At 46.2% G+C, this 13,762-nt stretch overlaps 1 protein-coding gene across 10 annotated transcripts in view; it reads right to left on the bottom strand.

Annotated features, from left to right (window-relative positions):
- NRXN3 (neurexin 3) overlaps positions 1-13,762 on the bottom strand; it is a 1,622,069-nt gene that overhangs the window by 1,422,449 nt on the left and 185,858 nt on the right. For all 10 annotated transcript variants that reach the window (XM_072963522.1, XM_072963513.1, XM_072963517.1 and 7 more), the window contains one exon: positions 5,418-6,820. In XM_072963522.1, coding sequence (XP_072819623.1) covers positions 5,418-6,126 — 709 coding nt within the window. In that variant the 5' untranslated portion in view covers positions 6,127-6,820. The remainder of the gene's footprint in view (positions 1-5,417; positions 6,821-13,762) is intronic.

Raw genomic sequence — 13,762 nt, 5'->3', positions numbered from 1 at the left:
ACAGTGGTTAAATTAAGAGTGCGGGGCTGTGGGGCCAGACTTCTTAGACAGGAAGTCCAGCTCTGCCCCTAATGAGCAGTGTGACCTTGGAGGAGTTATTCACCCTTCGGTAAGCTTCCTTATCTACAAAATTAGAATAATAATAGTGTTTCAAGAATGGTTCTTTGGGTCACAAGAGCGAATACAGAGCAGGCAAGGAGTGAGTGCCCTGCGACTATAAACTGCTGTTGTTATTACTGAAGAGGATGCTGAAGCTTCCAAAACCTTCTCCAAAGACAGACAACATGTAAGTGGACAAGCCTAGATTCAAATCCAGCTCCTTTCCCACTCCTGAAGCCATGCTCTTAACCACCACACTAAGCCTTGTTCAAGTTTTAAATTTCTCTGCTCCTCAGTTTTCTCATCTGCAAAATAGGGCTAGTTACTGATATCAACTGCACGGGCATGTTGTGAGGACTAGAGGAGACAAGGTTTAATATAAAGCTCCTAGGATGCCAGGCACATGGTGGTACTCAATAATAGTAATAATAACATCATCATTATCTTTGTCTCAGGAAGGGAACCCCATCGTCAGAGCCCTGCCCCACAGCCTCTCATGCCATGTCTACCTCTGGGGCCTCGCTGCTCTGGATGGACACCATGAGGGCCAGTGATTACAAGGCAGTAGACTTCGCTGGGAAGGGCATGTTGGTCCCGTCCCCCAAGCACAGCCCACACCCACCTCTTCTGTCCTGTGAAGGAGGGAGAAGACCTCACTGAGGGCAGCTGTTCCCTGAGCTGGAAACCTCCCTGGGACAGCCTGCAAAGGGAGATAGGGGACTTGAAGATGATTAGCCCCCAGCACTGGGCCTGCGGTGTCTCATTACCAAATGCAAATGCAAGTTCACTGCTACTCGAAGGCTCCTGGCAAAATGCCTGCCTGACCCTCAACTCTGCTGAATCTGGACTGAAGTATTATCCAAGGCCCACCCGCTTTGCAGCCAGCAGCTGGTGTGCAGGCCGTGAGAAGGGAGAAGGCTGCTCTCACCCCACTGAAGGGGGGACAAGAAAGAAGGGTCTTATTCCTTTAAAGGAGGCAGAGATACTATGGGGGTGGGGGGGATTAAAAAAAAAATTGCTCTTCCCTTGCAGTTAAAAGAGGGATAATTGGAGCAAGTGGCAGGCGGCTGCTCTGCCATTTAGCATACAGCATACCCAGGAAATCTCGCTGGGTAATCAGGAGGAGAGGAGGAGAAAGGAGCAATCAGACCCCTATTCAGGCTCGTTTAGCGACAGCCCCTGCTGGCTGGCTGGCTGGGCTGGTGGAGAGCTGGGGCTGGTCCTAATGCCTAATGCCAGGTGGGAAATCAAGTCTCAGAAGCAGCAGTCCTCCGTGCTTCTCCGCTACTGTCTCCATACCAGGGGGGAGGATTCTGAAAGGAGTTAGCCTTTACTCTCTGATTACTTACCCCTCCCTGCCCCTCTCCTAGGCCATTTGGAGTTGACACAGATTAGGAACAAAGCCACGTTACTATTCTAGCAGGAGATGCAATGGGGAGTGGGAGGGGAGACGACTGTATATTTACGCAAGTGCCCAAAACAGGAGGATCCAGTGAGGCAACCATTGGTCCCTGTACTACAGTATCTGATGTCTTTGGCCCTTGGTAAAGACTCAGGGATAAGCGACTCCTCTTGGAATACTATTCCATCCCAGTTCTGGCTTTGAGAAATGGGGGAAGAGACACAAGATTCTCAATAAAAAGAAAACTAACTGAAATTCACTTTCAGGAAGGCATACCAGGGCCACACAGTGGTGTGGAGCCATCAATCAAACCAATCTGAGTAGGATGTCAGCTTCAGACAGCAGGAGGGATGGGGGATGGGAGGCTAGTGGGAACCACACAACAGTGTGCTTCTAATAAAATTCTGGCCCCTGTCACCCACACCCACCTCTGTACTTCACTGGAGGATCCTGACACCGGAAAACTTAACAGCTGAGATTCAAGGCAAGCAGCTTTGGGTCCGGGCACCTGCCCAAGTCAGCAGGAAAAGATAGCAGACAATGAACTAACATTTTTTTTTTTTTTTGCCAACTGAATAGGACCTCATGTCTCTTCACTGAATTAACCTAAAAGCATGGGCACACAAATGGTATGTAACATAGGTAGGGCCAGTAATTAGATTTGGGGGTAGAGATCAACCTGTGAAAGTGTCCCTATCTTTCCTTAGCCCCATCCCACCTGCAGCAGGCTGATTCCGTGCTAAATGAGCTCTTCAGGGAAAGTGGTACTGAAATTTATATACCTTGGCAGTGAATCAATTCTTCAGGGCCATAAGATTGTTGAGAAATTCAATACATGCACATTCATAACTAAGAATGTTTTAAAAATAAACTCATTTAAACTCATTTCAAGGTAATGATGAGCTTCCAATGACCCATGAGGGGGATGCTCTCTGGAAGGAGCTGGGGACACCTCTTTCACCCGGTGAGCTTCAGGGATACCCATAACAGGACAGACTGGGCTAAACAGAAAAAGCAAAGTGGGTATGGTCTACCATACGTAGCTTGACTATATTCCAAACCAGATATGCATAATTTTAAAGTCATTTTAGGCAAGATTAAAAGTCAACTTGAATAAATCTGAAGTTGAGCACCCGAACATTTTATTTATAAACATAACACCTAGAAGTAAAAATCTGGGACCTCTTCTCCCTCCATCACATGCCAGAACATTCAATGTGACCATTCATTGGGTTGTCAGTCTTGGAATGAAGTTTTCCCAAGTAGGCTGTGTGGGGTTCAGTCTGCAGCCAGAGCCAATAGCCTTTCACCACAGGAAGAAGATAACACATCCATACTCGTCCCCTAGGCCCAGCTTTCCCACAGCAACTGTCTCCAGTGTCTTGTGGGTCTTACCTAGAAAAAGTACCCAACAAGAGATCAAAATAGCCCAAAGCACACAGAAGAAAGGGGCCTATCCGTGCATTCTTCCCAGGGTGCAGGATGGAGACATTCTGGCGCCAGTGAGGCATGGAAAGTCAGACGAGCCAAACAAACATCAACACCGCCAGCATGCTGGAAGCTAATGGACCACAGAGAGCGCCTCCAACAGGCCCTGACCACATCCATCTGAAGCTGCAGGAGCTCTCCCAACATTTCCTGCTCTTGAACTACTAAAGCATGAAGTACAAATGGGTCTTCCATGCTGAGTGCAAACTCTCACACAACCAAATGGCAGGGCCCATCATGCAAAGTGGGACCATCAGGTGCCTGGTACACAGGATCCACTACTGGGAGTAAGTCTCCCCTTTCAGTTCTGTGACATGTGCAATTTAAAATGGAGGAGGGGGAGGGAATGGATGCAGCCTCACGACACACTTCACACTATCTGGGACAATGGGTAGGCATTTGTTTAGGCTGCTTATCTTGTTTTATGCAGAGCTGCTTGACACTTGGCAGCTGCTGTGATTTTTGTTCCTTCATATTTTACAGGTGAATTTTTCCTGCTTACTCTAAAAATTAACTATGTGTAGAGAGAACGTATATTTTCTAAAGCACTGAAATCCATTTTTGTGATTGATCATAATGACAATTATCAGGGTCAACAGGCAGCAAGTCGCCAACAGTAAATTCTGGCACCTCCCCCAATATCCGCCCTCACCTCAACCTTTGCACTGCTTCAAACCAACCACGTGTTAGTTACTACAGAGTTGCTTTACTCTATTTATGTATCAGGAGAATAAATGAGCCGTGCTGTGTGTTTGTCTTCTACAGATAGAGGTATCAATCCATAGCCATGAATGAGCTGAACCCTACAGAAAGAATTATTATTAAAACATAAATATTGTATGTAGCTATTAAAAGACTGACTGCCTATCATCTGCTTCAAAGAAATTCCACTGCAGACCACACACACACACACACACACACATCCAAACTAAACCAAAAAAAGAGAGAGAAAAGAAATTGTATACATATACAGTACAGAGATTCTTCCTGCAGAAAACTGCTGATCCAAACCTGCCCAGAGGAAATGAGTTCTTTTTAAACACAAAAAATGCAATCAGGGATAATCAGCAAGTTAACAACACACTTGCAAACACCCTGGTCCCTAGAAAGGAAGAATGCCAGCTTTCACTGCAAGTTATGAGAACAGAACAGATCCTTTGGGCAAAGGAGAAAACAAGTGATCATGTCAGCGTCTTCAGGCAGAACTTCCTCCAAAGCCAAGAAGCTTTGGAACAGCAGTCAACTCCAGAAGGCACCTACTTGTGGTAAGTGCTTCAATAACCACATTCCCAAAGTGGCTGTGTGGGCTGGGGTTGCCTCTGCCCCTCCTCCCCACCCCTTCTTCCAGTGGGTTCAGTGGGGAAAAAGAGAAGCCAGAAAAGGACAATGTGCACAACCTGTGTCTCCCTCTCCCGCAGCCCACCCACAGGAAGGGAGGTGTGATGCCCAAACCAGAAGAAAGAAGTGGTGGAGACCCAGGGAGCATTCTTGCAATAGCCCATACTTGACCTACAAGGAGGCTTTCAACAAGATTCCCAAAGTGTCCTAGTCTCCAGCGTGTATCACCTGTGAAATAAACTTTGTTTTTATTTTTAAAAATGTAATACCTACCAGTTGCCAAAGTTTGTATCAACCACAACCTGCTTTAGGGATTGGGCTGTTCAGGGGAAGTTTGAGGAACACCTGCAGACACTATTTTAATCACAAATCCCAAGGCAGGGAGTGCTCACCTGAATGAAGAGATCCTGGGAGACAGACTTAGACACTCATCTGGCCCCACCCACCTGTCTTCCCTCAACCTGTAGGTTTCCAAACTTTCCTGCACAGTGGAATAACCTGGGGAGATCTAAAAACATACCAATGCTTGAACTGGTCCAGGGTGTGGCCCAAGAGTCTTTTAATTGCCCTAGGTGATCCTAACATGAGGCCAAGGCTGAGAACCACTGTGCTGCCTGCAACTATCCCACCACCTCCAGGAAGAGACCAGCATGAGACTGTGACACAAACATGTCTAGGGGAACCCAGTGCTTAATTCAAAGAGGATGGGAGGAAATGTAACTTCCTTGCCTCTTCCTCATCCCAAACTCCCAACATACACACTCATATGTTTACTTTGTCACTTCAACAGTTCCTCCTCCTGAAATCTAGGCCTTTACTGAGTCTAGGAGTCCAGGAATCTGGATTCTAAGTATTTAACAAAGTCAGTCTCTGTGCCTTCCTACACCACCCTGCAGACACCTTCCAGAAGACTGTGGGAGCAGGGGCACAGCTAAAGGGCTGGGTTTACAGCAGAACCAAATGTGGACCTGTAGTCCATCTACCCTCTTTCTTCTTTGCACTAAAGGATAGGGCTGGCTTCCATCAGGGGTCCTTACCCAACCCAGTGGGTGGGCCTCTAGCGACAGAGGGATAGGGAAGAGGGCCTCACCTTCTGAGCAGAGCTTGCCACCATAGCCAGTGGTAGAACAGTCACAGGTGGGGTGGCCATCCAGGAGAAAGCAGATCCCACCGTTCTCACAGGGACGCTCACCGCAGGGTCCCTCCGCATCCAACTGGACTCCCTGGCTCCCCAGAAGCCGAGGCTCTGAGTTGCCATACTTGAGATCCAGGATTAATCCCTTGAAGCCGGGTATGGCCTGTACTCCATCGAGGGTAAGGGCGGAAGGTCGTATGTCTGCGGGCACTCCACCGAGGAACAAGTCACTGACTACATCCATGTAGGGCCGCTGGGGCTGCAGCTCCCCAGACTGGCCCTCACCATCAAGCACCAATGCTGTCCGCAGGCGGTCACGGCTCACCATGAGGAAGTGCCAGCTGCTGTCGTTCACCTGTTTGTTGGACAGCACGGCGGTCTCGGCACAGTCCATGCTGAAGCGAAGCTGCACTCGGCCATCCACCAGGGAGAGACAGAGGAAGTCGCAGACGCCGCCGTCGTCCAGGTAGAGGAGCAGCCCCGTGGAGACGTTGGTCTTGAACTGGAAGCTCAGGTCACTGCGCGTACTGGCATCCCAGCGGAGGTAGCGGGCCCACTGGTTGGGGAGGCCCATGAACTCAAGACCCAGGCAGAGCCCAAGCAGGGACCCCAGCAGGACGCTCACCTTCAGGGTGAAGAAAACTGAGTGCATGGAGAAGCTCATGGTGGCTGCTGGGACCAAGCCCGGAGGAGCAGACAGGCAGGGAACAGCTCTCAGGGGACGATCCCCCTTTGCAGTGGAAGGGAGCCAGGAAGAGGAGACAGGTAGGGGGACAGAGAGCACACAAGAGGAAGGAGGCACACACACAAGTGTTGAGAGGATGAGGAAGGAGGAAAGTGAACAAGAAAGCCCCAGATAGGCACACGAACAAGAAATTCAAAAGAGACAGGAGGGACAGCAGTAAAGGAGGACAATCAGGTGGGGCAAGTGAGGGTGTAAAGTGAGGAGCAAAGTGTCTTTCTCCAAGAACAGATCTCAGCTATCCATGTGGATCCTGAGGCCTTGCTTCGAGAAGGAGAAAGCGCACGGCAGGTGGGAGCCTTCAGCAACGCACTCCTCCCAACGGACCCCCGAACACCCCAGCCAGGGTGGCTGGGGAGAGGGCTGGGGTTGGGGGGGCCGTGATGGAGGAGGAGTGAACAGTCAGGTGAGCCAGGTGAAAGGTAGAAGCTAGCCAAGGACCAGTCCTGAAGGTCTACCTCCTAGCAGCAGGAGGCTGCAGGGAAGGAGGCAGCCGGAAGCTGAGTGCTCAGGCAGAGCAGGGCCTGGGGCACAGTGGAAGCAGGCTCAGGCTTCATGGTGCGGGCCAGAGGCAGTCCTGCCCATAACCTGCCTCCCAGGACCACAGAGAAAAGACCTGCAGGAAGAAGGAGACGAAGATTAGGGCCGAGTGTCAGGAAAATATTGCATCCTATTTCACAAATATTGATGGAGTGCTGATTGCAAGCCAGGCTATCCTAGTGATTCCCAGGACACTTGGTGCCTCAAACAGGAGGGAGGGCCCGGGTTCCTCCAGAACTGCTTTAGGACCCTGTGCTCAGCTCCTAATGATACACTCAGTTTTCCCGTATGCAAAAATAGTATAAAACCCCCAAAGCCATATCAGCACATTTTTGCAATGTTCATATCACGGGGTTACATAGCCAAAATTTATTTTTAAGATAAGTGCTAACATTTTATACATTTAAACACACAGACAATTTTAACTTATTTACCTATTAAAAGACATGAAAATGACATGACACTTTTTTATTTTTATTTTTATTTTTTTAGATTTTTCTTTTTCGTTTGACAATACAATGTTTGGTGTAAGGCAGCCTAAGACAGATCCTCACCTTTGAATTTTTGAAAGAAATATTTATAGGAACCAGTGAAAATAAATTAGAAGATGAGTAATGAGCAAAAAAAAAAAAAAAAAACCCACTCATCTCTTACCTAATGCTGGGGAAAAGATCATATAGAAAAAAATAGGTGTTGTGAGGCTTTAAAAAAAGGCTGAGTTTGAATCCTGGTACTTGTATGTGGAACTTGGAACAAATTTCTTAACCTATTTGAGCTCCTATTTTCTCATTTGTAAAGTAGAGAAAATAGTAGCCTCTTTCCAAGGTTGGAGAGAAGATGCAATGAGATCATGTATTGGAACATTCTAGTATGAGGCTATATACATACTAGATGATCAATAAATACTACCTTCCGCCATTCCTTATTTCTAGGCAGGAAGGGATGAGAAGAGGGGTTATTGATGTATTTCTGTGTACGTGTGAGAGTGTATGTCTGTGGAGCAGGGACAGTATATTAAAATGCACCTTTTTTTTTTTAATTAAAAAGCTACAGAATGGACAACAAATGAATAGTTAAGGAACATCACAAACCTAGAGCATCTTACATGTGTCTTATACTGGTTAGAAATGCACCAGCACCCAGTCAAGTGGGTGATCTGGTTTCTAAAGACAGACTCTGGCCCATACAGCTGAGTGGAGACCTCTCTTCACATGAGAGCCATGACTGTAATTTCCAAGAGCTATGCAAGTTGCTGCTTACTCATTGGCATATTTGATAATTCACCATGGTCTCTGTCAGACCATTACTGTCCACTGTATTTGTATGATGACTGCATTAGCAAAGCTAGTTATTACTCCTGCTTCAAAGAGGAAAGCAGTTTCTCACAAAGGAACGAACATCTATTTCCACTGAACAAACAAACCCAACCAACAAGAGGCTGATTAAATCCATAAGGAAAGCCTCTGTTCTATGAAAGTTCTTGTCCACACAGTGTTTTCCAAAGTGTGGCACGGGCACTTCCAGGGTGCAGGGAATGCTTAACTGGAGCATGGGCAGAGCAGTGTGGAGGTGCCAATTCATATGAGCTTGTGAGAACCAACTGTTGGAATTTCAGCAATTTTTGAGCTGGTTGACGACAATTTAGTAGCATAAAATCAACTATGGTAGGAGTATTTACACCACAGAAATAGGCAAACACCATAAATCAGAATCTGAGAAGATGAGATTTAAGGAAAGCCTTGAAAGAGGGTGAGAGAATTAGCCACGTAAGTATCTGGGAATCACGTTCAAGAAGTAATAGTGCAAAGGCCTTGAGGCTGGAGCAGGCTGGTATGTTTGAAGAACAGCAAGGATGCCGGTGCTGTTAGAATGGAGTGGGTGGAACACATGAAGCCAGAGGTGGGTATCAGATAGCTAGATGACGAGACATGACCTAATCTCTAAGGATGTGATTGTTATATGAGATGAGTTATGCCAGCCAATCAAGGCAAAAGGCAACATGCCAGAGGAGAGAGGAAACCCTTGTTTCAAAAAGAGGATTATTCTGGCCCCAACATCTGCCATGTCTACATATTTTTTAATCAAAATTTTGAAAAGGGGCTCCTTTCAGAGAATGTGCTCAGAGGACAGCTGCTCCCCTGCCCTCCCCCTCCCTAGTCACTCGTTTGATTTAGAAGAGTCGGGAGGAAGACAGGCGTGAGCACAAAGAACAAGTCTCTCCAAAGGACTATCCCAAGCCAGGAGACACTGATGAGCCGAGAATGTAAGAAATCACATGGTACCTCTTGGAACCCACGGTGTGTGAGCCCCAGAGGCTTCAGAAAGTGTTTTCTCAGTGACACTGCCCTGGCTACTGTACCTCCCTCTCCAGTCCCCATCTTGCCAGATTAGACCAAGGAGTCCAGCTGACAGGCAAGGCCCAGGCTTAGGTGGCTAAATCCAGTGGGACCTTCGGTGGAAGGCAAGGACATCCAGAGGAAGCCCCAGTGTTAGGGATGAGCAGGACATGGAAGTCACTCTAAGTGGATATCCCCAGAAGTTTTCAGACTGGTCTAGATGATCAACTCACCTTGGGGCCTCTGAAAGTCACTTATGTGGCTACAGAAATTAAATGACTTGCTCAATTCAATCTACTTATTGAGCTCCAATTCATTCCATCCACTCCTGGATCAAAGCAGAATAAGACACAGTTCTCGTCTTCAGGGGTGTCACAAAATAGTGCGGCAAGTGTACTTTAGAGACACAAAGCACAGTAATAAAAAGTCCATGCTCTGGAAGTTCCATGGGAAGCTCCCTGTGGGTACAAACTGCCTCACCATGGTGCCTGCCACAGGGCCTTGGCATGGAGTGGGAACTCAGGAAACATTTACAGAAAGAATGAACAGTAAAAATAGAATCGGAAGAGCATTCTGGTGGATCATTTGACTTCTGTTCCATGTGGTGGCCTCCACACCACCCCACATTGCGCAGCAGCAGGCCAGTGCTGGAGAGATCAATGTACCTCTGCCTGCATTGTGGGGAATCAAAAAGGTTGACAGGAAAACCAAGCCTTCTTTCCCACAGGCACTAGGTAGAATCTGATTTCAGGGCTCGTAACATCAGAATTGGGTTAATCTAGATTTGACCCCTATGGTCCATCCACATTCTCTCCCATAGCCCATTCATTTCTTTCTTGGACTGGACATTCCCATGGCCTCTAAGAAATTCCCTCAGTGGCCCAGCCAAAAGCCAAAGATGACCTTACATTAAATATCACAGGCTTCCAGCCAACTGCCCCAGGCATTTACCCTTTAGCTATCTTTAGCCCTCATGCAGGGCTGTAACAGCCTCAAGAAATGGGGAAATGGGAGCCAGGAGCCTGCTCCACCTGTTCAGCCAACCACCACCCTCTCCTGAGCCACAGGAGGGCCCAGGCAGCCACAGGTGCAGGTGCTTTGCTCCAGTGCCTGCATGGAGGGCCCAGGCTGGTGCAGAAGCTCAAAATGCTCATCTGCTGTGTGAGAATCTAGCCGGAGAGGAGAAATGAGTGACATTATCTAATTGCCAGCTAATTTACATAATTATCCAATGGCACATTTCTTATGTGGGGTTAACATCTTTGCAAATATCTTACGATCGGCTGCTTAGGAGGCAGGGGGCCCCCACACAACTCCGACATGTGGGCTATTTGCCACCGGCCCAGCTTGGAAGATTGGCTGCCATTTGCTCATTACCCCCTCCCCCTACAAATCCTCTGCTCCCCAAGACTGACTCAGAGGAAAGTGGGGCCTGTGACCAGAACCCATGCTGGTGGGAAGGCATGATGATTACTGTCCTCAGTGCTGCAGACTGGGCTTGCCCGTTCTTCCTGTAGAACTTCTCTTTACCATCCTCTTAAGTCCCCTACCAGGCCCAGAAAGTCCCTACAATGACTCTGTTGGTTCTACTTGCCCCACTTGCACCATACCCCTTGCCCCACTTTGAAGGTAAAATGATTTTCACCACCAATCTCAGTCTAGGTCATTTAGGTGGGGTTCATCCCAACTCCAGATCCTGCGACCCAGTTTAGCCAATTAGGACATTCCAATCTCCAGTCACAGTGATTACTTTAGGGATGGGCCTGTCATCCTAACTGAGTCAAATTAGAGCTTACTTTGGAACTTTAGCTGGAATTATTGGGAGAAGGGCCCTCTCTTTTTGTCTCATTGTCAAACTATTAGAGTGAAGTCCAAAATTGATGAGATACCATTGTTACTATTTGAGATGACTGCCTAATAATGAAGACAACAAAGAAGTAGAGCCGAGAGATGGATAGAAATGGATTTCTAGTGCTGTTTTAACACCTAGATGCAGCTGAGCCTGAAACAGAATGGATCCTAAGATTTTCATTATATGAACCAAAACTTTCTTTTCTCTTTTTACTTAAGTAAATTTGAGTTGAGTTGTGCCCAAGAGTCCTGACAGATACACTCCTAATGCTACACCTTAAAAAATACTGCCATTGACACATCAACAGAAGCTTCCATTTCATATGGCCACCTCTACCTGGCAGGACTCCCTGTGACTTTTGTCTCACCCCCACCATCCATGCCCTGTACCCATCTTGCCCATGTCCTTGGCAAAGGCGGAGGATGTGAGCGTGCTCTTTTGCCAGGTGCTCTGGATGGGGATACAGGCTTGATCTCGCTCAGCAGCCTCAGAGATTCACTGTGTCAACTAAACTATGCCCTTCTTGATACTGCAGCACCAGGGCAGCCCCTCACACTGAGCACGCTCTATCTTAATGCAGCAGCAAAGACTCTGCTGCAGGCAGTAAGGAAGGTGAAGGCACGCATTCTCTCCAAGATATGAAAGTAGTTCACGGTAGTGATGTAGTGATGTAGGCAGAGCTGGACTTAAACCCAGACTCTCATTACAATCGCTATTTATCCTTGGGCGACTCTCTGAGTCTTTGTTTATTCATTCATTCCAAAAAAAAAGGAGAATGATAATACATATCTCATAACGTAGTTTTGGACTTTATTAAATTTTAAAATATATAGAGGTACAACTACTTTTTGAAATTCCATGGCAGTAGCTACTAAAGCTGAATATTTTTATCCCATGACTCCACAATTCCCCTTCTAGGCATATACCAACAGAAATGCTTATATATGTCCAAACCAAGACATGCACAAAAATCTTTGTAACAACACTAGTCATAATAGCCAAAACCTAGAAAATACCTAAACGTCCATCTGCAGCAGAATGGATTAGTAAATTGACATCTATTCATGCAAAATGCCACACAGCATTGAGAATGATTGGTCTTCAAGTCCAGAGAGCGACACGAGTGCATCTCACAGAAAAGCACATACTCTATGAGTTCCACTTATACAAAGAACAAACAGAGGCAAAAATCATTCTCTACAGTTAAATGTCATAATAGTGATTACCCTTGGGAGCTGATGACTGGAAGCAGGCAAACCAGGTGAAGTAGTTGTGTTCAGTGATGTTGCACACAGTGCTCAGTTTGTGCAAATGCATTGGCAGGGCTCTACACTAAGGATGTGTGTACTTCTCTGTGTATATATTATACTTCAATAAAAACAACTGAATACATTTCCTGATACATAACATGTGTTCAACTATTATTCCATTATGTCATCTGAAGGAGAGTTTTAAAGAAAATGATTCCTGGTTTCTGTTTATAGGCTGGAGCCCCTACTTACAGATCCCTAAGTCAACACCAAAGTCTTATCTAGGAGAATATGGGCAGACATCCACCACCATCCGATACAACAGGGAGCCCACCATTCTCTTCTCCCATGCCACTCCATACCCTGGCTCTCTCTTGCACAATTTTTTCATGTCTAAGATTCCCCTCCTTCCTTAGGCCTTCTCTTCTCCCCTGAAATCTGCTGAGCTGCTTCTAGCCTTTAAGGTGCCTCAGTACCAGGCTTACCCTACCCTTGGATTGCTTGCTTCAGCAAAAGGAAAGGAGATAGCTTCTGAAGACCTCAATTGTAGTCTGTCAAATGGGCACGTAGAGAAGGGTGTTTGAAGTTTATACTGTGCTGACAAGGGGACAGAAATGGAAGAGAAGAGACTTTTTAAAATATATGTATATACTGAACTGTAACACTTTTCTTTCTTCAAAAACTAAGTTTTATATAAGAACTAAGAAATAGTCACATCAGACTAACCTAAATTCCTTTTCTGTTAAGGATACTAATCTGTTACAGTAGAGACACACAGGAGTTATTACGTGGACTTTGGCTGATCTTTTGGGAAAGTGTCTCATGATGTGAGGCATGTAAGGAGGAGAGAACCATGAAGACTTGTCACAGGCAAACATAAGCATTCAGAGAAGGCACAGTGGTGAAGGCTTTGGGAGGCAGGTCTGCGGTCAAGCCCCGTTCCGTTCCTCTTTTTCATCAAGAGCCTGGATGAAGAGGGAAGAGCCTGGATAAAATCGGTCATGTCTGTGGATGAACTGAGAGTTAGAGTCTGCTGCTTGGTGCTGTGGGATCAAGAGGTCATGGTGGGTTTAAACTACAGCCTATGTCTAACAAGACGAAACCTAATGGAGATAAATGAAAAATTGTACAACTTGATCCTCCAAAATAAACAATCCATAAGGATGGAAGGTACAACTTCTAACTATATAGAAAATAAGAACTGAGGAATTACATAGACAAGATGTTTATATATATTTATATAGTGTTTTGTGGTTGCCAAATAACCAAATGCAACTTTATGCCTTAATTACAATATAACCTATAGGAAAAGGGAAATGACCATCTGTGTCAATTAGGTTTGTATCTGCGTCATTAGGTTTTTATTCTGAGCCCGTCTTTGTGAGAGGTATAGGTACGCTAGAGGGTAGGGAATTGAAAGGAAGTCCTTTTTAAAATATTTTTTTAAATCATAGAGCACCCATGGTATAGATATGAAGATTTAAAAAAACAGCTCAAAACCTGCAAGTCACTTCTATACTAGGAGAGGGGAAAGACATGAACCTGAATGATACAAGGCCCAAGACCAAAGGTGAGAAGCA

This window comes from Vicugna pacos, chromosome 6, assembly GCF_048564905.1.
Source record: "Vicugna pacos chromosome 6, VicPac4, whole genome shotgun sequence".
Taxonomy (NCBI): domain Eukaryota; kingdom Metazoa; phylum Chordata; class Mammalia; order Artiodactyla; family Camelidae; genus Vicugna; species Vicugna pacos.
The sequence above is the reverse complement of the archived record's forward strand: the minus strand, read 5'-3'. Positions and strand labels throughout refer to the sequence as shown.